This window comes from Corythoichthys intestinalis, chromosome 15 (assembly GCF_030265065.1).
Source record: "Corythoichthys intestinalis isolate RoL2023-P3 chromosome 15, ASM3026506v1, whole genome shotgun sequence".
Lineage (NCBI taxonomy): Eukaryota > Metazoa > Chordata > Actinopteri > Syngnathiformes > Syngnathidae > Corythoichthys > Corythoichthys intestinalis.
Genome location: NC_080409.1, coordinates 51,296,035 through 51,319,906, shown reverse-complemented (window position 1 = coordinate 51,319,906; position 23,872 = coordinate 51,296,035). Strand labels below are relative to the sequence as shown.

The following is a 23,872-nucleotide window of genomic DNA, read 5'->3' as shown; positions in this document are numbered from 1 at the left end:
TGGACAAGAGGGCGGAGGAGCCTCCAATAATGTGCCACTGTTAGCAAATAAGTAAAACCTTTCAAAAGAAAATGCCAAGGCACAAACAGAGGGAAAGACTGCGAGTGCGCTGAGCAGCTAGTGACCTAGCATCCCCCTGCTCCAAACAATACGTAGATTGTGTTGCTCCCAGAAGAAGCGCGACGCATCGGCTGGAGCCGTAGCACGACGGGGGGAAAAGACACAACGCGTCCTTTGAATTCAGGAAGCTTCTAGCACCGAGATGAGCTAAGAAAACCACGTCACCTCCACCCCCGAGCACTTAGCTCAGAAAATGAAACCGCACAGCACTTATAATGACAATGCCGAGAAAGGCAGCAAGGTAAAGCAATGGTGATCATTACATTGTCCTGTTAGGTGCTTGGAGACTGAGACAGCACAAACCTTTTACAAATGTATTTTTCTAGCTATCATAATGGCACGCAATCTGCTCCTATGCATATCAACTTTGACATTCAGGACAGTCCTCATTTTAAGCTACAATGTGTAAATTATTTAGCTTGGTTTTATTAGTCTCTAATCATGTTCATATAGCATTTTATGTTACTTCTTCAAAGGAGACTAATAAGTGTTATTAGTACTGCCAAAGATTAATTGATTAACTCCAGTAATTCCATCAGAAAAAACATTGGAATAAAATTTTGCTATTTCGAGTATTCGTTTAGTTAAAGTGGTGTCGTAATTAGAGATGTCCCCGGGTCCGATCACGTCATTTTCAAAGTATCGGAATCGGAATAACAACAAACCGCAGAGAGTAACTTGCAAGAAATTAAACAACTGGAACAGTAACTGAAGAAATAGTTATCACAGAACATGAACTTTGAACGTTAATTACATTTGTATCGCTGAAATGCATGCTGGGAGGCATGAGAAGTGCTATAAGGATCATTTGTTATTCAATTTTATTTAGAAATAATACGTTTTCCAAGCTTTGTTTTTTTGGGGGGGAAAGTATTTCACTATCTTTAGATAATCATTTAAGACTATTGTCTACAAGCATGCACTTTTATCTATGTGGAAAATAAGTGTGAAACATTGAGGGACGCAAAGCTGTCATATTATGTTCATAAGACTTCATAATTATATTGATGGGTCACATCTAGAGATGTCCTGATGGAACCGATCGATAGGGTCCGATCACGTCATTTTCAAAGTATCGGAATCGGCAAAAAAATATCGGCCATGCCTTTTTTTAATATATATATATTTTTTAATTAAATCGTTTTCTAATTGTATTTAACATTACAGACATAAGATGTTACACTTATCCAGAGTCTTTAGGTAGGGTCATCAAATTTATCCCAATAACGGCGGTAATTAATTTTTTAAAAAATGTATCACGTTAAAATATTTAACGCAATTAATGCATGCGCTGCACGACCCACTCACGCAATGTCGCACTCAATCTGTAACGGCGCCGTTTTACCTATATAAAGAGATAAAAGGCAGCGTAAAATGAGTACAGTGAATTTTGGCAGCCTTTGGAGCCTTTTTTTAATTGGCTAAAGCCTTACAATCGTTCTCCCTACGATTAGAAATATCATGGGAAGAAATGTGGGGAAGCAAGGTAGCAATTGATCTTTTTCTTAACACCTTATGTTATTTCCCAACACAGAGAAGATATATCAATTGGTAGCACTACGCACAGTCATGGTTCCACTTCCCATCATGTTTTTGGGCATGGCCTTCAGTATCATTTACTGAAAGCTCAACAAATACACTAGATGGCAATATTTAATCACAATATACAAAGTCACAAGTCTTTCTATCCCTGGCTCCCTCTCACAGAAAGAATGTTAATAATGTAAATGCCATCTTGAGGATTTATTGTCATAATAAACAAATACAGTACTTATCTACTGTATGTTGAATGTATATATTCGTCCGAGTTTTATTCATTTTTTTCTTAATGCATTGCCAAAATGTATTTGATCGGGAAAAATTATCGGGAATGATTGGAATTGAATCGAGAACAAAAAAAAAGCAATCGGATCGGGAAATATCGGGATCGGCAGATACTCAAACTAAAACAATCGGGATCGGATCGGGAGCAATAAAACATGATCGGAACAACCCTAGTCGTAATAGTTTGTTTTGACGGTGTTTGCATTTAGTTTTACTGATTTGGGTGAACACACTGCCCTCTCATGGCAACAGGGAATACGACATAACTGATTTCACATGGCTGAATCCAGCTGCTCCCTGTTAAGACCAACATAGGTTTTTGTTTGAGCTAATGTTTTTTAATGCGTTTATAATTTAGAAGTATATTTAGCCGCTTTTTGTGGGAATATGTGTTTGAAGCATTTGTTAAGAGCATTGTACAAAAAAAATAAAATAAAGTTAGCATTTTATAGTATTTAAGCTAGCGGACTGTTGCTGTGTAAGTTAGCCAGTTGTTCTTTGTTGTTTCACATTTATTAATATCATATGAGGCTCATCTCAGGTATTTTAATTTTTTATGTTCCTTATCCAATGACTCGATTATTCGAACTAACTAGTTCAACGATTAATCGACTACTAAAATAATTGAGAGCTGCAGCCCAAGTTCTTAAGTAGAACATGAACAAAAATCTGCTTTTACTTTGGAAAACAAGAATTCACATTTCGGACATGTTACTGTCTAAACTAGCTTCTACTTAAGGCTGCAACAACAAATCGATTAAATCGAATAATAAATTAGTTGCCAACCAATTTGACAATCGATACAGTTGTAGAATACAGTGATTAAGCCAGGAAGCTGTGATAAAATATTATTTTTGAAGGAAATGGTCATCCATTTAGTTTTCATTGCTACTTACAACATGCCAAAAACAACTTCAAGGTAAATTGTGAAGGTAATGGTTCATTTACTCAGCTCTGACGGAGGCACACTGGATTTAACAACACATAAGACAATCTAACTCTCGATACTTCGTAATATTATTGATTCAGCAACAGCAGCAGTAAACTCTCTCTCTCTCTTGCTCTAATCACTGGTGCGCGCCGCAGCCTCACATTACACTCAAACAAGGACGCAAACGGGATTTCTCATAGTTGCAGGCAAAAACGATTATCAAATTAGTTGGCAAATAATTTATTTATCGATTTAATCGATTAGTTGTTGCAGCCTTAATCGCGATTATTGCTGAAACGATTAATAGATTGACTTGAGTAATTCAATTAAAAAAAAAAAAAAAGATTCGAATTAAATTTTGCTGTTTCGAGCATTCGTCTAATGAAAGTGGCGTTGTAATTAGGGGTGTCAAACGATTAAAATTTTTGATCGAGTTAATTACAGCTTAAAAATGAATTAATCGTAATTAATCACAATTCAAACCATCTATGAAATATGCCATATTTTTCTGTAAATTATTGTTGGAATGGAAAGAAGACAAGACGGATATATACATTCAACATACGGTACATAAGTACTGTATTTGTTTATTACAACAATAAATCAACAAGATGGCATTAACATTATTAACATTCTGTGAAAGCGATCCATGGATAGAAAGACTTGTAGTTCTTAAAAGATAAATGTTAGTACAAGTTATAGAAATTTTATATTAGAACCCCTCTTAATGTTTTCGTTTTAATAAAATTTGTAAAATTTTCAATCAAAAAATAAACTAGTAGCCCACCATTGTTGATGTCAATAATTACTTACACAATGCTCATGGGTGCTGAAGCCTATAAAATCAGTCGCACCCAAGTGCCAGCAGAGGGCGAAAAAACACCATAAAACACAAGTAACAAGTGGATATTACACTGTGCTGTCATTTTAATCTGTTTGAGCGGTGCATGTGCGTTAAATGTGTCAAATATTTTAACCTGATCAATCTAAAAAATGAATTACCGCCCGTTAACGTGATAATTTTGACAGTCCTAGTTGTAATGGTTTGTTTTGAAAGTTTTTGCATTTAGTTTTATTGATTTGGGTGGATACACTGCCCTCTAATGGCAACAGTGAATATGACATACCTGATTTTACATGGCTGAATCCAGCTGCTCCCTGTTAAGACCAACATAAGGTAAATTTTTGTTTGAGCTCATGTTTTTTTAATGCATTCGTAATTTAGTTTACAGGTATGTTTAGCTGTTTTTGTGGGAATATGTGTTTGAACCATTTGTTAAGAGCACTGAAAATTGCATTTTATAGCATTTGAGCTAGCAATTTTTTGCTATGTAAGTTAGGCAATTGTTATTTTGTTGTACTTAGATCCTGATTTTTTTTTTTTTTTTTCATACCATTTGAGGTTCAGCTGGGGTATTTAATTTTTTTATGTTCCTAATCCGATTACTCGATGATTCGAACTAACTACTTCATCGATTAATCAACTACTAAAATAATCTATAGCTGCAGCCCTAATCGCGATATATCACCGTTTCGATATATTGTCACACCCCTAGATGTGTGTGCGTGCAGCAATTCTATTTGCAGAAAGGCCCAACAGGGATGCTCGGTGCTTAGAGTCTGAGACAGCACAAACCTTTTACAATCGTATTTTTTTAACGATCATAATGGCACGCAATCTGCTCCTACGCATATCAACTTTGACATTCAGGACAGTCCTCATTTTAAGCTACAATGTGTAAATTATTTAGCTTGGTTTTATTAGTCTCTAATCATGTTCATATGGCATTTTATGTTACTTCTTCAAATGAGACTAATAAACTGATGATAATTGTGTTATTAGTGCTGCAACAATTAATTGATTAACTCCAGTAATTCCATTAGAAAAAACATTGGAATAAAATTTTGCTGTTTCGAGTATTCGTTTCATTAAAGTGGTGTCGTAATAGTTTGTTTTGACGGTGTTTGCATTTAGTTTTACTGATTTGGGTGGATACACTGCCCTCTAATGGCAACAGTGAATACTACATACCTGATTTCACATGGCTGAATCCAGCTGCTCCCTGTTAAGACCAACATAAGGTAAGTTTTTGTTTGAGCTAATGTTTTTTAATGCATTCGTAATTTAGTTTACAGGTATGTTTAGCTGTTTTGGTGGGAATATGTGTTTGAACCATTTGTTAAGAGCACTGAAAAAAAAAATTGCATTTTATAGCATTTGAGCTAGCAATTTTTTGCTATGCAAGTTAGGCAATTGTTATTTTGTTGTACTTAGATCCTGATTTATTTTTTCATACTGTTTGTGGTTCAATGAGGTACTTTATTTTTTTAATGTTCCCTATCCAATTACTCGATGATTCGAACTAACAACTTAATCGATTAATCGACTACTAAAATAATCTATAGCTGCAGCCCTAATTGCGATATATCACCGTTTCGATATATTGTCACGCCCCTAGTTGTGTATGCGTGCAGCAATTCTATTTGCAGAAGGCCCAACAGGGACGCTACCTTTATCCCCATCTGATTTGTGTTTGTGTAATTTGCATCAGAGGTAGGCAGGGGGTGTTTCATTTCCACTAAAGGCATCAAGGGATCCTGTGACTAAGGCAAAGCCACCTCCCTCTGTGGGACAGCAGTGGACAGGTGTACATACACACAGACACACCAAAGTCAAACAAAAGATGTGCGTTTGAGCACAGGCAGGTTGTGCACACGGTAAATGCCTAGAAGCTCAACACCACCGTGTCCGCTTAAATGCATGCGGAGGAAATTTCCATCTGCTCTGCTCGCAGCTGCGATTCAGTAATTCACACTGTATGCTTCACAGCTTCCAGAGAAGAGTCACATGATGTCACATCTAACAGCTTGCTACACAAAGAGGGACTGTTCTAAAGGTTATCTGCAAATCTGGCCAGATGCCACTCAAATCAAAGCGTGAATCCGAAAAGATCCTCCATATCGCAGAGATTCCCTTTATTATCGAATATTCCGTCACGCTCGAGTAGCAGAGGCGAGAGCGACAGGAGGAAGAAGGTCGCAGCTGACGTAAGTGTTCCTTCCGCCTGGGCACAACCTGTCTGCGTGCCAGTCAATCAGTAAGAGGGCACCTCCTCAGGTGGTCACGATACAAGTCGAACGGATAAATAACATCACAAAATGAGGCTGGGAAGCCATATATGACCAACAAAATTCATCTTATTTGGTGTATAAAATTCAGTCAGTGAGCTGGCTTGACAATACCATACAGTGGGGCAAATAAGTATTTAGTCAACCACCAATTGTGCAAGTTCTCCTACTTGATAAGATTAGAGAGGCCTGTAATTGTCAACATGGGTAAACCTCAACCATGAGAGAAAGAATGTGTGTGTGTGTGTGTGTGTGGGGGGGGGGGGGGGGGACAGAAAATCGCATTGTTTGATTTTTAAAGAATTTATTTCCAAATTAGAGTGGAAAATAAGTATTTGGTCACCTACAAACAAGCAAGATTTCTGGCTGTCAAAGAGGTCTAACTTCTTCTAACGAGGATCCACTCGTTACCTGTATTAATGGCACCTGTTTTAACTCATTATGGGTATAAAAGACACCTGTCCACAACCTCAGTCAGTCACACTCCAAACTCCACTATGGCCAAGACCAAAGAGCTGTCGAAGGACACCAGAGACAAAATTGTAGACCGGCACTAGGCTGGGAAGAAATCAACTGTGGGAGCAATTATTAGAAAATGGAAGACATACAAGACCATCAACAATGGCGAGCTACTAGTTTATTTTTTGATTGAAAATTTTACAAATTTGATTAAAACGAAAACATTAAGGGGGGTTTTAATATATAATTTCTATAACTTGTACTAACATTTATCTTTTAAGAACTACAAGTCTTTCTATCAATGGATCGCTTTAACAGAATGTTAATGTTAATGCCATCTTGTTGATTTATTGTTATAATAAACAAATACAGTACTTATGTACAGTATGTAGAATGTACAGTATATAACCGTCTTGTCTTATCTTTCCATTCCAACAATAATTTACAGAAAACGATGGCATATTTTATAGATGGTTTGAATTGCGATGAATTACGATTAATTAATTTCTAAGCTGTGATTAACTCGATTAAAAATTTTAGTCGTTTGACAGCCCTAGTTTAATCATTTTTGACCACCTGTCATGTCAACTGAGAATTGGCGTGAATTCTCCTTTTGCAACAGTGTCAGGACAAGAAATATTTGCATTATTCACTTGTGCTCATATGAGCCAGCAGGGAGCACTAGTTGCCACAACTGGAACAGAAGACGGGTTCTAGAAAATTCCGCTGCAGATGTGTAACAGGTGAACTGTCAAAGGGGAGAGGCACAGAAGAACGCCGGAGAGCTGGAATGCCATGAAACATGATACCTGGCATTGTGAACAAACTCAGGTCATGCTGGGTCTGAATCCTGATTCAAAAGTCGTTCCCAAAGTCTGAAAAACGGTTACATTGAACAAGTAGTTTTGAGAATTTCAATTGTGATCTGAGAAATGGACCAAAGGGACTGAGAAATACTGGAATGTAACAAAATATGATACAGCAACCCGTAGCTCCGGATGAATATTTGATAAAAATGTATTGCAGAGCTTTACCAAGATTTACCAAAGGAATTTAGCTTCCATTCCAAGGCAGACTCACTTATTTAGTATTACTGCTAACGAAACACTCACGCATGTCATGAACAGTGTTGGGAACAATGTTGTCACAGATTACTTGCCACCCCGGAGCCCTGAAACTAACAGATAACTGACAAACTGCACGGAATTTGTTCAAATCAACTCCAACGCAGGGGTCGCGTTAACCGAATATTTTCCGTCATTGACCGGTTTTTTAAAACGGTGACGGAAAAAACTGAAGTCCATCCGTCATTTTGACAGGTTGCAATTCACACCCCAGACTACAGGATGGCGAGTGAGCATATGAATTAGCTATTGTCTCTCTTGATGCATGACGTCGTTGGCCTTACTCGGAAAAATGTCCGAACTAGCATTCAGGTGTAGCAAACACGGAAACGTTAGGAAGCTTTGGAGAGCATTGTCTAAGGCTACGTTCATTTTAGAGGTCTTACTGCACGAATCCAATTTTTTTGTGTTTTTCCGACTCGAGTCAGGCAGTAACTTGACGGTCTGAACGGGACAAGTCGCATAGAAGTCCAGACTGTCGCGGCGGTCTGTACCGTCCAGTGTCCCAAATCCGATTTCAGCTGTGCGTTATTAGCGCCTAGCTTGCAGTGAACACGGCTTTTGGGGAAGGCTTGAAAGTTGTAAAGCAATAAAACAAACAACAAAAATTAATTAAATGAACAAGAATCCTACAACGTATTTCACAATGGGTCAAAATCATTTTTCGAGCAGATCATGTGACTACCACCGAAGAGACCTTTTGCTTTGCTAAGGCAAAACTACACCTGTGGAGGCAGGATGGATATTTAGAATTTCTGTAAACCTAAGCTTTCAAACACAACCAACAACAACTGAGCTTGAACAGTTTTATGTATATGTATATAAACAGTATTGGCCAAAAGCTTGGCGACACCTCAAAGGTGGATACCCTAATTTTCGGACGATAAGCCACTACTTTTTCCTTCATTTTGAATCCTGCGGCTTATAGTCCAGTGCGGCTTATTTGATGATTTATTTGGGTTAATAGGTAAAACTTTTTTTAAGAGCGGGATCATAGGACTGTCATAAGAACATCATAATTATGACATGACACTATCATGGGCATTACAGAATGCTTATGACAGATGTCAATATGTGTCATGTGGAATAATATGTCACTAACTCCATTTATGTCTAGCTCAGATCTTTTACGTCCATTCAAAAGTGAGATAATTTGCTGGATGACACTAACCGACATCTATTATAAGCATTCAATAATGCTTATGACAGTGTCATGTAATAATTATAACAGTATTATGGCACCACTATCCCAAAAAATGTTACCAAATACAATAGCTAGCAATTAATGAAACAACTGGAACAGTGACTGAAGAAATAGCACAGAACATTAATTTTGATTGTTATTTACATCTGTAGTGCTGCAATGCATGCTAGCAGGAATGTTGGATGACAACAGTGTTGACAGCAGGTGGCAGCAGAGGTTGACTGTCTCCCCCAAGGGAGCAGCAATGGCCAAATGAAGATTTTTGAAACAAAAAGGCATTGCAGCCAATTGGTTCAAAGTAGAGCTGAAACGAATACTCGAGCAACTCGAGTAACTCGAGTTTAAAAACTGATCCGAGTAATTTTATTCACCTCGAGTAATCGTTTCTTTTGACAGCTCTAAGCATCACGTTTTGCTCGGACTACTTTTAATGCGGGACAACGCGCTGATGTCATGTGCGTAGAGGAAGAAGCAAAAAAAAAAAAAAAAAAAAAAACAGACAGCCGCTACAAACGACGCTGACGTTGCTAAATACTAGCCTGCACATGCTACGTTAGTTGCAGGTAGCTCTGATGAGTCTCATAGAGATCACATGTATGTTGAACTAGATAAAGAGCGCTAAGCGCTAATATATAAGATTAACGTTACTGTCACTACTAGCTCACGTAACGTTAGCCCTGCGGAGGGCTAGGTTTCTATTAATTAAGACCACATTCGATGCGTGGCTAACGTGTCTTACATACAGGCTTTAACATAACATAGCATTGTGGAGTGATGAGGGTGTCAAATAAAAACTCAATAATGCTAACTATCAATTTTAGCTCAGTAGTCATTGCTGGATAAAACACCAAGTAGCACTAGTCCCTAATGTGCTCCAATACAGCCTGTATCATACATTTATTTTGAACACTGCAAAAATTAAAAATCCTATCAGGACTTACAGTTTAGACTTACTTAAAACTTTACTAGAACTTAAAAATGGCTTGACACAAATAGAAATTCAATTGAAAAACGTGGGAAAAAATCCTAACTTTTAAGCGATGTGTGTTATCAAGCGTAAAGGCATTTTTAGGTGTGTGTGTATATATATATATAATATATATAGTGAATTAGTCTTTTTTTTTTTAATTCTAGTTACATCTGAGATGCAATTGTTGGCTGTTTTCAACAATATACATCAAAAATAAAGACACTGATTGACTGAAAATGATAAAATGTCTTGTTTTCTCATGTATATCTATAATTGCTCTTCACCTAAAAATATATTTGTTTTATCCGATTACTTGATTAATCGATAGAATTTTTCAGTCGATTACTAAAATATTCGATAGCTGCAGCCCTAGTTCAAAGCTTCATGGTGGTTCATTTGGTTTCATGACAGTCTTATAATGCCTTTGTCAAATGAAGTGTTACCAGTTAATATCTTTTGGTGGAAATATCCCATAATAAAATGAGGACAACTGCGGCTTACAGTCCAGTGCGGCTTATCTCTGAACAAATGCCGTTTTCATGTCAAATTTGGTGGCTGGCGGCTTATAGTCAGGTGCGCCTTAAAGTCCAGAAATTACGGTACTTTGAAGAATGTAGAATATAAAAACTGTTTTCAGTTATTTCACTTTTTTTTGCCATTCCACATGTTCGTTCATAGTTTTGATGTATTCAGAGAGGATTTACAATGGTATTGAAAATATATAAAACGTAAACATGTTTCGATGTGTCCAAACTTTTGACTTTTTTTTCAGTCATCAACATGCTTTGCCCCCAGTATTTTGAAAAAATACAATTTTGAATGAAAATCAGTTTTTGTATGTTTTATAGAAATAACTGTGCCAAAATAGTTTTCTTTGCATTTCAGTAGTTTTGGCAGGTTTGCCCCCCGCCCCCCCAAAGAAAATAAATAAAAATAAATTAACAAAATTTCTAGCTCCGTTGTGACCTTCACGTCGGGGAGTTCCTGCAAGAAATTCTAGCCACTTTCACCCCTGGTTAAGACGCAGGTGAACGTGTGGGGTTTGGCCTTTTGGCCAGGTTTTTGGGATTGCGTCAGCCCAGGACGTTGGAGCTGCGCCAGCGCGTGTCCGGCGGTTTGACTGGCGCGATTCCGGCAATCTGGTTAGAAGGTGACATTCCTTCAAAATCAACTCCACTGACGAATTAAACCCCCGCTAACTCGAACATTAAAGTGCCTGTGACACGAAAATGCCCCATCACGCCAGCCAAACGGCTGCAGAAAAATCATTCTGTATGAGGGAGAGGCGTATGCGCCTTTTTGGAGTTTCAAAAGGTTCTCATTCACCGTGGATATTTACTGTGGGACCATTGGACTTATGAGGAAGTGAGTAAACATCTTGTTTTGTATTATGTCAAATACGAATACAGCGATAACAAAGTAAACAGTACAAACTTCCTTTAAATGAAGGACTACTTACGTTTGATCATTGATAGGCATGTAAAAAGCTCTCCTGATGCTCATTAGCAGCAGCACGTTAGCTGCACAACAACTCCAGCCACCCTCCTCCGGGGAACGAACTGTAAAATGCTCTCCGCCGGGCGGTTTGCCGATCCGCAAAGACAATCGACAACCGGGTCGTCATGTCAAATAATCCAGGATAGTTATGTGTGATTTTCCGCTTCGAAGACTTTGAAACATCACTCGGTTCGGGTTAGCATGTCGGCTAGCTGTCACGCCTTCTGGTTTGCTTACATTCTCCGAAGCCGGGGAAGGGAAATGACAGATGTCCGATTTAGGTGTCATAAAATATCGTTCGGGAGGTGCGACAGTAAAGGTGAAGTCGACAGTTTTGACCATTATGGAGTAATTTTGCCATGTCGTCCTGAATGAATGCATTTTTTATTTCATATTCCATTCAGCACAAGACTGTTATTTGTCATGACCATGCCATTTATTTAGCAATTGGGGAAAATACTTGGATAAAAAGAATATCCTGTAAAAATATTGAAGTAAAGAGACAGAAACAATGACATTTTGCAGCTCTCTTCGTCGCGTTTTCTTCGTTGTGAATAGTTCCCCCTCGACGGGCCGACTGGTCCTTCTCAAGCCATTTATTTAGCTATTGGGGAAAAATACTTGGATAAAAAGAATATCCTGTAAAAATATTGGAGTAGAGAGTAGTAGTAGTAGTAGAGACTGAAACAATGACATTTTGCCGCTCTCTTCGTCGCGTTTTCCTCGTTCTGAATAATTCCCCCTCAATGGGCTGAATAGTAAAACCGATGAGCCCAGTCTACCGCTGACGTCATCCACTTGTTGGGGACGCTAAAGCCCTATAATGGTAGGCGTGGCTAACCGGCAGATTAAAAGACTAATTCCTCGTCATCTGTGCTTTGCTAAATTGTTGTATATAGTCGAATCGTCTCAAAATATGATTCGAATTCACATAATAATGCCATTTAAGACTTTTTTTCTCGTGTCATATGCTCTTTAAGCCTAATGTCAAAAATTCTGAATTTCCCTTTTCAGGGTTGCTGTACATCCGGGATAGAAACACCAATCGCTAAAGTATAGCACACCACCTTCATGACATTTGCAATAATAACCATGAATACATGAAGACCACTCTTGAATTTGATTGTGTAGATATTAGGAGTGGGAACCTCTTGGTACCTCACGATACGATATGCGATACAAAGCTCACGATAACGATGATCTGACGATATAGCGATACAACGATTACCGATACATTGGTCAGGAAATCATTCTAGGATATTCTACAAAAAACTAATAAACAGAAAAACAAGCTTCTGCTGTGAATTGGAATGAGTTTAACACTAGTAGACATCCAATCCATTTGAACTGGGAGGGTCGCAGTTCATTCGCTGCCATCCCTCCCACTTCAAACGGATTGAACGTCTATGGCCGTCAGTGGCAGCCAGTACCAGGCAATGAGTAATTTTGTGCCATTTAAGGTCATTTACCTGTTGATTTTCAGTTACTTCCTGTTGATTTTGGGGTATTTTATGGGTCACTCGCTGTTTATTTTGCGTTATAGAACAGGAAGTGATCTGGGAATCACCCAGATGAAGAGGCAGTGACTCAAACTCAACAGGAAATGCCCTGTAAATGCCCTAAAATGAACAGAAAGTGACCTGTAAATGCCCCGAAAATCGGACCGAATGACTGTGAATGCTCTGGTTTTGAATGAACGAACATTCCCAATCTAAATGGATTGGGCGTCGAGCACCGTCAATGGCAGCCTTTTTTTTTTTTTTTTTTTTTTTAATTGACACCTTTTTAAAGCGATCTCTCGATTCTTGACAGGAGCATATCGATAACCTTTTGGGATACAAAGTATCACGATATATCACCATTTCGATATTTTGTCACACCCCTAGTAGATACTATATCCAATAAACCTTAGGGTAAACAACCAAAGATGCGTCATATTCCTTGTTTGAGCATGATTCTCTTTTTTGTTTTAGGTCATGATCACATAAAGTCCTTTATCAGAGCAGCTGCTTTGGTGAAAAAATGTTTTGTTAGCATCTATTTTTGGTCCTCAGCCCACAGGGAAACATTGTCTGTTTACACCTGCACTGGTAACCTTGAATGCTGGCATCAAAGAGTGTGTGTTAGCAGCCACAATCACACAGATGTAGGCCTTAGGGCAGAATCATTGTCATCGTAACCCTGGCTCGTACGCCTCAAACAGAGCCAGACAAACAAACTCAGACGGTCGATCCTACTACTAAGCTGACGTTGATTTCGCTTGCCCCGCATCATCCTCGTGCGGGGAGCGGCTGTTTACGTGGGGGAAAACGCCAGAAGCTCTTACTTGTGCATGTGTTCCAGGCCGGCAAAGACGATCACGCTGTAGGACAAGCCGCTCTGCACCAGGAAATGGAGGGAATACCTGTGGAAAGCGACACAGAGCAAACATCATATGCATGATGCTACATTTCCTTGATCAATTATGGGGAATTTCCAAGAAGAATTTTATTTACAGCATTCACAAACCATTAAACATTTGCTTTCCGGGTGAAATTTCAAGACAAACTTAAAAGGCACGACCTTTTCACTCAAATTCATACACCGCACTAGTGCTGCAACGATTAATCGATTAACTCGAGTCATCCGGTTAGAAAAAAGCCTCGAATCAAATTTTGCTGCTTCGAGGATTCGTTTAATTAGAGTGGCATTGTAATGGTTTGTTTTGAAAGTGTTTGCATTTAGTTTCATCGATTTGCGTGGATACACTGCCCTCTAGAGATGTCGGGTCCGATCACGTCATTTTCAAAGTATCGGAATTGGCAAAAAAATATCGGACATGCCTTTTTTTAATATATATATATTTTTTAATTAAATCGTTTTCTAATTGTATGTAACGTTACAGACAAAATGTCTAACACTCATCCAGAGTCTTTAGTTTTGGCTTAAAGTATGGCTATCAAATTTATCGAGTTAACGGAGGTAATAACATTTAAAATATTTAACGCAATTAACACATGCGCTGCACTACCCACTCACGCATTGTCACGTTCAATCTATAATGGCACCGTTTTACGTATACATAGAGTTAAAAGGCAACGTAAATTGAGTAGAGAGACTTTTGGCAGCCTTTGAAGCCTTTTTTTAATTGGCTAAAGCCTTACAATCCCTCTCTCCTCAATTAGAAATATCGTGGGAAGCAATGTGGGGAAGAAAGGTAGTAGTTGATCTTTTTCTTAACACCTTATGTTATTTCCCAACGCAGAGAAGATATATCAATTGGTACCACTACGCACAGCCATGGTTGCTAAAGGCGTGTTACATCCAATCATCATGCATTTGGGCAGAAGTTAAATGGCAGCAGTATCATTTACTGAAAGCTCAACAAATACACTAAATGGCAAGATTTAGTCACAATATACAAAGTCACATTTATCCTTTAAGAATTACAAGTCTTTCTATCCGTGGATCCCTCTCACAGAAAGAATGTTAATAATGTAAATGCCATCTTGAGGATTTGTTGTTATAATAAACAAATACAGCACTTATGTGCTGTATGTTGAATGTATATATTCATCCGATTTTTTTCTTAATGCATTGCCAAAATGTATATGATCTGGAAAAATTATCGGGAATTATTGGAATTGAATCGGGAGCAAAAAAAAAAAGCAATTGGATCGGGAAATATCGGGATCGGCAGATAATCCAACTAAAACGATCGGGATCGGGAGCAAAAAAACGTGATCGGAACAACCCTACTGCCCTCTATTGGAATCTGTGAATATGTTGAATACTCATTCAACATGGCTGGATCAAGCTGCTCCCTGTTCAGACCGACATAAATAAGTTTTTGTTTAAGCTAATATGTTTGTTTTAGGGCTGTCAATAGACTAAAATTTTTTATCGAGTTAATTACAGCTTAAAAATTAATCGCAATTAATCACAATTCAAACCATCTACAAAATATGCCATATTTTTCTGTAAATTATTGTTGGAATGGAAAGATAAGACACAAGACGGATATATACATTCAACAAACGGTACATAAGTACTGTAATTGTTTATTATAACAATAAATCAACAAGATGGCATTAACATTATTAACATTCTCTTAAAGCGGTCCATAGATAGAAAGACATGTAGTTCTTAAAAGATAAATGTTAGTACAAGTTATAGAAATGTTATATTAAAACCCTTCTCAATGTTTTCGTTTTATTAAAATTTGTAAAATTTTCAATCAAAAAATAAACAAGTAGCTCGCCATTTTTGATGTCAATAATTACACCATGCTCACTCATCGTGCTCAAACCCATAAAATAATTTAGACCCAATTGCCAGCAGAGGGCGCCAAACACCAAAATACAAGTAACATGCGGGCATTACACTGCTGTCATTTCAATCTTTTTGAGCGGGGCATGTGCGTTAATTTTGTCAAATATTTTAACGTGATCAATTAAAAAAATTAATTACCGCCCGTTAACACGATAATTTTGACAGCCCTAGTTTGTTTATGTATTCGTAATTTTGTTTAGACGTATATTTAGATTTTTTTTTTGTGGGAATGTGTATTTGAATAATTTGTTAAGAGCATTATTAAAAACAACGTTAATATTATTTAGCATTTAAGCTAGCGGACTTTTGCTATGCAAGTTAGCCGATTGTTCTTTTCCTGTACTTCTATCTTCTTTTAGTTTTTTTTTTTTTTTTTTGTAATACCGTTTGAAGCAGTGTTTTTTTTGACAGCCATTTTAATTTTCATCTTAGTCTTATGGACGAAAATACTTATTAGTCCGAGTCATATTTTAGTAATTTCAAAATGTGTTCGTCTTCATCTAATTTTACTCAATGAAAACTCAGGCAAATTTTGTCTAGTTCCATGAGGAAATAAATAAATAAACAATAACATTAACAAACAATTTTGAATGAACATGACAGACGAGCAAATAACTGTCGAGTCTAAAAGGATATCACCATTTTCATGCGAATACACACTCAGCAAGAAAACAGCACATTATTTGCAATTATTTTAACACAACAAACTGTATGTAAAATGTTTTCCCAAGAGTTTAAGAAGACACCGCGTCACCTCGCGAAATGCTAATGCTAACGCAAACGCTATGCTATATTAGTGTGTGATGATCACTCCGCACAGACCTTTAAAGGCTAAAGCAACATGGCACATCTAGCCAAGATGGGAAAGAAAAACTTACTAAGCGGCACCTGGCACGTTTCACAAATGGAGCCTGGAATGGTCACAGGCTTATTCACCAGCCGGTGAGTGTGTGTGTGTGTGTGTGTGTGTGTGTGTGTGTGTGTGTGTGTGTGTGTGTGTGTGTGTGTGTGTGTGTGTGTGTGTGTGTGTGTGTGTGTGTGTGTGTGTGTGTGCGTGCGTGTGTGTGTGTGTGGAGCAGGTGGGTCGGGGGGGAGGTGTAGCACAGCACTTAAGTGACACGACCAAACACGGCTAAATCTGTGCTAACTACACATATACCGTATTGGTCCGAATATAAGACAGTGTTTTTTGCATTGAAATAAGATTGAAAAAGAGGAGGTCGTTTCATATTCGCGGTCTAGACATTATACCCATTCACGACGCTAGATGACGCTAGATATCATTGAAGCGATGTTCTGTTATGACAAAGCTCAGCTACTCTCCTCATTCACAACGCTAGATGGCGCCAGATATCATTGAAGCGATGTTCTGTCATGACAGCTACTCACAAGTTTAACCAGTTTGCATTATTTTATTGCAATGTTTTTCCTTATTCAGATTTGTTTCAAAACTACAGTTACAGTTAGACTTCACTTTGATGGTTAATGCAGTTATTGCAATTTTGTTGTTATAATGAAACTGCAATATTAGCAAATGTTTGTTTTACATCTACTAAAATTTATTCTGCAACGCATTCGGTGTTCCTAATCTGATTACTTGATTATTTGAACAAACTAATTGATATTTGATACGTTAATCAATTATTTAAATAATCGATAGCTGCAGCTTAAAAGTGACCTGGATGGATAGACGAACGGGCGGACTGATGGATAAAAACTTTGGTCATTCTTGTATGCAAAAGTGAATACAGAACAAAATGTAATTGCAGTTAACCCGCACAGTATTGAGTATTGTCGATCTACGTTCCTCCTTATTGTCGATCTACGTTCCTCCTAGGGCTACGTTCCTTCTACTAGCGGGAGACGACGACGAGTATTAAGAATAAAATGAAAATAATTTATTAATTAAGGCTGTGAAAATTATCGCGTTAACGGGCGGTAATTAATTTTCAAAATTAATCACGTAAAAATATTTGACCCATTTAACGCACATGCCCCGCTCAAAAAGATTAAAATGACAGCACAGTGTAATGTCCACTTGTTACTTGTGTTTTTTGGTGTTTTGTCACGCTCTGCTGGCGCTTGGTTGCGACTGATTTTATGGGTTTCAACACCATGAGCATTGTGTAATTTTTGACATCAACAATGGCGAGCTACTAGTTTATTTTTTATTAAAACGAAAACATTAAGAGGGATTTTAAGATAATATTTCTATAACTTGTACTGACATTTATCTTTTAAGAACTACAAGTCTTTCTATCCATGGATCGCTTTATAACAGAATGTAAATAATGTTAATGCCATCTTGTTGATTTATTGTTATAATAAACAAATACAGTACTTATGTACCGTATGTTGAATGTATATTTCCGTCTTGTGTCTTATCTTTCCATTCCAACAATAATTTACAGAAAAATATGGCATATTTTATAGATGGTTTGAATTGCGATTAAAATTAATTTTTAAGCTGTAATTAACTCGATTAAAATTTTTAATCATTTGACAGCCCTATTATTAATGTATTCATATGTATCTTTTACAAAAAAAATGACCAAAGGTTATCATGCAAATATGTTTGTTTGTTTTCTTTAAACTAAAGGGGTCATCAAAAAAGGTGCATAGTTCCTTTTATCCTTAAGAAGTTTTACACATAAAGGCAGCCATGATCACGAGTGTCTAGTGGACACTACTAAAGTGCCTGCATTTAATTGAATTGGATTTGCTTCATCTGGTTTTTGAAGCAGGTTCTACATTTGAGGGATTACATAATCACCCAAAAGCCACTTCAAAAAGCATTGAACTGTCAAGCTGACCACTCAACCTAATAGCCTTGCTTGTTGATATGGCAGCTGACCAACTACCTTCGGGATGAACTCTTACACAGCGTGTGAACCAGGCCCTCTCTCTCTGGTCCAACATCATTGACTGGTGAATTTGCCTATGTTGTTCTGGATGAATGGAAACTGCTTTCCATAACACACTCCAACATTGTATAGAAAATATTTGTAACTTGCCACTGAGTGTTGTCCCGGTACTTGTTTTAATGTCAAATTGTCTTGTACTTAAAGTGACATGCAATCATAACACTAGTGTCTCACTACAAGAAAGTATGATGCAGCATTTGCAGTAAATCACAACGTTCGCTACGGTAATCTCCCGCCTTGTCATTCCTGACTGAAACCAAAATGAGGAAATTATGTCTTGAGAAAGCGGTCACACCATCGGCCATGTGGCTTTTTCATGTGTAACGTACTGTCACGGGTTAGCACCGAATTACAGGAATATCCACTCATTTTCAACACCGCTTGTTCTTCACTCCCATATACTGGGCACACAGTGCCTGTATCAAATTCAGGTGAATGTACAACTACGCTATCAGTGATTTATTACCCTGATGTCTACCTTTCAAATAATCAGACATTATATCTTATCAAATGAGATCTAATCATTGATTGAAAAAAAAAAAAAAAGGGTTGCCCTAAGAATAAATCCAGAAGTGGCTGCTGGTGTTTGGGCAAAATAACGGGGGATATCTGAGAACAAAGAAGTTATATCTACTAGGGGTGTGCCATCTTAGGCAACCCACGATTCGATTCGATTACGATTCAGGGTGCTAAGATTCGATTACTGAACAATGATCACGGTCAGTGGCGGACTTGGCAATTTTGGGGACAAAGGCGAACATATCCAGGGGCCCTCTTCATGGGTCAGGGGTTAAAAAGGTGAGAAGGGTGTGGAGGAAATATGTTCCGGTACACTAGGGCTGTCCTAAACGACAAATTTTCTCCTGATTAGTCAGCCGACTAGTTTTACGATTAGTCGGCTAATCTAATAATTTTTTTTTTTTTAAACTAATTTAAGCAATGAATTTTTTGTTGATGGTTATTAATTCACAAAACCATTTTGGAACACTTAAATTCTTTATTAAAGTACAAATAATCATGTAAATAACAATAATTTATCACAAATAATGAGGTTAAATGCTGATAGCATTTACTAGTGCAAAAGAATGGAAAATTAAACAGATTCAGAACACTGCCTCTCCAAAATTATTCAAAACAATTCCTTTAAAAAATCTAGCATTATTATCATAGTATACTACTATATATAATAGTAGTATAATAATTATTCATTGCCAATCATATTTGTCATAAAGAGTGTCATTTGAAAGCTATTCTTAGTGTAGAATCTGTATTCTGTAGTATTTACTCAACATATTATAATATTAATTCTGAAGTATGTGGTGGGATTAACTCCAGAAATCGTTATTTATATGACGAACATGACGTGCTTTTATTTTGAAATGTTCACTGGAGGTACGTTCGCTAAACCGCTAACCGAAAGCTTTACTCTCCGTAAAAAAAACATTCTTCGTCATTTCTTGTGGTGTCACAAATTGATTTTTTTTTTTTTTTCGTTAGCAAATGCTGTCAACCAGCTGTTGAGTGTTATTGTATGACTGATTGGAACTGTACTGCATTGTTTCGCCACAGGGTGTGCTGTCATGTATTTTATGTTTGGTGTGAAGAAGAAGAAGAAGAAAGCTAAAAGACGCATTAGCGGCCTGTTCTTAACTTCTACCTCACTGCACTTTGGCTCTCATGGTGAGCACGTTCGCTCTTGTGTTCGAAATAAAAAGCAGCAAGCAAAGTAGCAAGTGAGCTGTAAAAATAGTGAGCTTAGTGACGTGAAAAACGCGGGAGAGCTAAGTGAAGCTTACGCACAGCTAAGCGGAGCTAGGCGATGCTAAACGGAGCTAAGCAAAGCTAAACGGTGATAAATGAAGCTAAGCGACTGATACTCATTCCGTCGTCGTGGAACAGTCCATTGTAGTGCATGTGTGTGGGGGAGAGATAATATAAATGCAGCATTCAAATGGCTTTCTACTTCGCCTGAATAGTAGATCCGCCTATGATCACGGTACGGATGATGATCGCGGTTATCAAGAGCATCGCGATTATCGATGTATCGTACATTACTACTTAATATAGTAGCCAAACAAATGTATGTCCATTATTTATTGAAAATATCCTAATGATTCAACAAAAACGATGGAAATATGCCCATACAACAAAAAGCTGCCCTTAAACTGCTTTTTTATTTATTTATATATTTATTTTTACGAGAAAGTGCAAAAACATTAACCATTTTAAAGGGAGTACTTATTTCTCTCAACAATACAATAAAGTTTACACAGGTGGAATGAATTCCACATTTTCTGGAAACAAAGCGTGTTTAGAAATAAGACTTCTTTTAACCAATATACTTTGTTTTCACAGATTTCTGTACTATTTCACATGTTTGTAGTGTTACCGCTGTACTTAATCATGGTTTTGCACGTTCTGCATATGAAATACATGTTAGCGAATTAACTGATTAGCTTAGCGCTCGGTGCTAACTTTTAACATCTCAAGAACAACCACAGTAAAGGCTAAACAGTACAGGACGGTTCGTGTACTCACCTCTTATAGATGCACACGGGTCTTAGCAACATACTCAGGACATTTTTTAATTGAAATACTTTAAAACTACTGCTGCACATCTGAAAGACAAGGAGCAACGAACTATCTCTCTTCCCCTCTTGCTCTAAAAAATAACTTGTGCAGGGTCGCGCTTCTGTCCCTGCCTGTCTCATACACAAATTTATTTTCCAGTCTTTTAAAAAGGAGTGAATCTCTCTCTCAGTAACCAGCAGCATCCATCCTAACATGCGTGCGCCCGTCGACGGTGCCCGGGCAGCAGACTATCTTGAATTTCGGTCTGCTGCGAGCGGCTGCTAGTTATGAGGGGAAATAATCATTTTTGAACCTTTATGAATCGTAATCGAATCGTCACGTGTCAAATCACGATGCATGTAATAATCGATTTTTTTTTTTAACTCCTCTAATATCTATCAGCACCCTGTATTCCTGGACATATCTATAGTATTGAAAATGGATGGATTTAGAGCTAAAACGATTACTCGAATAACTCGAATAATTCAAGTAACTTCTCTTATTTATTAGCGCTTAGCGCTCTACTGCTTTAAGATGGCGGCTGTTTACTAACGCTGCCCAGACGTGGCCGAGTCTGTCATTTCGCATCTAGTTCAACATTCATGTGATCTCTATGAGACTCATCAGACGCTACCTGCTACCAACGTAGCATCGTGCGGGCTAGTATTTAGCAACGTTGGCGTAGCGGCTGTCGGCTGCAGTAAGTTTTTTTTTTTTTGCTTCTTCCTCTACGCACGTGACATTAGCGTGTTGTCCCGCATTAAAAGAGTCCGAGGAAAACGTGATGCTTAGAGCTGTCAAAATAAACGATTACTCGAGGTGAATAAAATTACTCGGATCAGTTTTTAAACTCGAGTTACTTGAGTTGCTCGAGTATTCGTTTCAGCTCTACACGTTAGCCCCGCATCGACAGTGGTCTTAATAGAAACCTAGCCCTCCGCAGGGCTAACGTTACGTACGTGAGCGAGTGACAGTAACGTTAAACTTATTTATTAGCGCTGAGAAGTGTACTGCTTTAAGATGGCGGCTGTTTACTAACACCGCTGATTCTGTCATTTCACATCTAGTTCAACATGCATGTGATATCTATGAGTCGCATCAGATGTTACCTGCTACCATCGCATCATGCGGGCTAGTTTTTTAGCAACAACGGTGTAGTTTGTAGCGGCTGTCGGCTGCAGAAAGTTTTTTTTTATTGCTTCTTCCTCTATGCACGTGACATCAGCGCGTTGTCCCGCATTAAAAGTAGTCCGGGCAAAACGTGATGCTTAGAGCTGTCAAAATTATACGATTCATCGAGGTGAAAAAAATTACTCGGATCAGTTTTTAAACTCGAGTTACTCGAATTGCTCGAGTATTCTTTTCAGCTCTAAATCAGTGTTTCAAATGCTTTCATGATCTTACAAAATTCAATGATTTCTCAAGGCAGAGAAAATTCCTCAATCAATTTTTAAAATCGAGTTACTCGATTGATTCGAGTAATCGTTTCAGCTCTATTTGAAATGCTTATTCTCGAAAGCCTTCTAGGGTACAGCAATCCATATGGGATTATAGCCTATTAATGTAGCAAATAACTTTGTCTGGCGTGCATTCAACATAAACGTCCTGTATTGATCCACCTTAGACAAACAGGCTGCTGTGACTATGTCAAATTGACAAAGGGGTGTTTTTTTATCATGCTGGAAATATTGAGATGTGTGGTATTCTTTTTTTTTTTTTTCCAACTTCCAATGAAGTTACTTCCCAATTTATATATTACATGTACTCTTTATGAAACAGTGTTACCTTTAACTTTTAGACGAGATTGGTTTGTTGTCGAAATTTGCATGATTGTGACAGCATTGTTTCACTTCCCTGAATAAGTCAGTGTATTTTTTGGACATGTAAAGGTAGTCCCCGGGTGACGAACTAGTTCCGTTACTAGGCTGGCGATGTAAACCGAATTTTCGCGCGAGTCAAAATTAACCCTTTAAGTACCTCTAAATAGAAAATAACTGTCCAAAAACATGTATTATACAGTGGGGCAAATAAGTATTTAGTCAACCACCAATTGTGCAAGTTCTCCTACTTGAAAAGATTCGAGACGCTTGTAATTGTTAACATGGGTAAACCTCAACCATGAGAGACAGAATGTGGGGAAAAAAACAGAAAATCACATGGTTTGATTTTTAAAGAATTTATTTCCAAATTAGAGTGGAAAATGTGGAAAAAAAAAGATTTCTGGCTGTCAAAGAGGTCTAACTTCTTCTAACGAGGCTCCACTCTTTACCTGTATTAATGGCACCTGTTTTAACTCATTATCGGTATTAAAGACACCTGTCCACAACCTCAGTCAGTCACACTCCAAACTCCACTATGGCCAAGACCAAAGAGCTGTCGAAGGACACCAGAGACAAAATTGTAGACCTGCACCAGGCTGGGAAGACTGAATCTGCAAAAGGTAAAACGCTTGGTGTAAAGAAATCAACTTTGGGAGCAATTATTAGAAAATGGAAGACATACGAGACTGCTGATAATCTCCCTCGATCTGGGGCTCCATGCAAGATCTCACTCCGTGTTGTCAAAATGATAACAAGAACGGTGAGCAAAAATCCCAGAACTGCACGGGGGTACCTAGTGAATGACCTACAGAGAGCTGGGACCACAGTAACAAAGGCTACTATCAGTAACACAATGCGCCGCCAAGGACTCAAATCCTGCACTGTCAGACGTGTCCCACTGCTGAAGCCAGTACACGTCCAGGCCCGTCTGTGGTTCGCTAGAGAGCATTTAGATGATCCAGAAGAGGACTGGGAGAATGTGTTATGG

At 37.9% G+C, this 23,872-nt stretch overlaps 1 protein-coding gene across 1 annotated transcript in view; it reads right to left on the bottom strand.

Moving 5' to 3' along the window:
• Positions 1-23,872, bottom strand: part of mboat2a (membrane bound O-acyltransferase domain containing 2a) — a 120,897-nt gene that overhangs the window by 43,709 nt on the left and 53,316 nt on the right. The window contains exon 3 of the mRNA XM_057858803.1: positions 13,585-13,662. Within this exon, the coding sequence (XP_057714786.1) occupies positions 13,585-13,662 (78 nt within the window). The remainder of the gene's footprint in view (positions 1-13,584; positions 13,663-23,872) is intronic.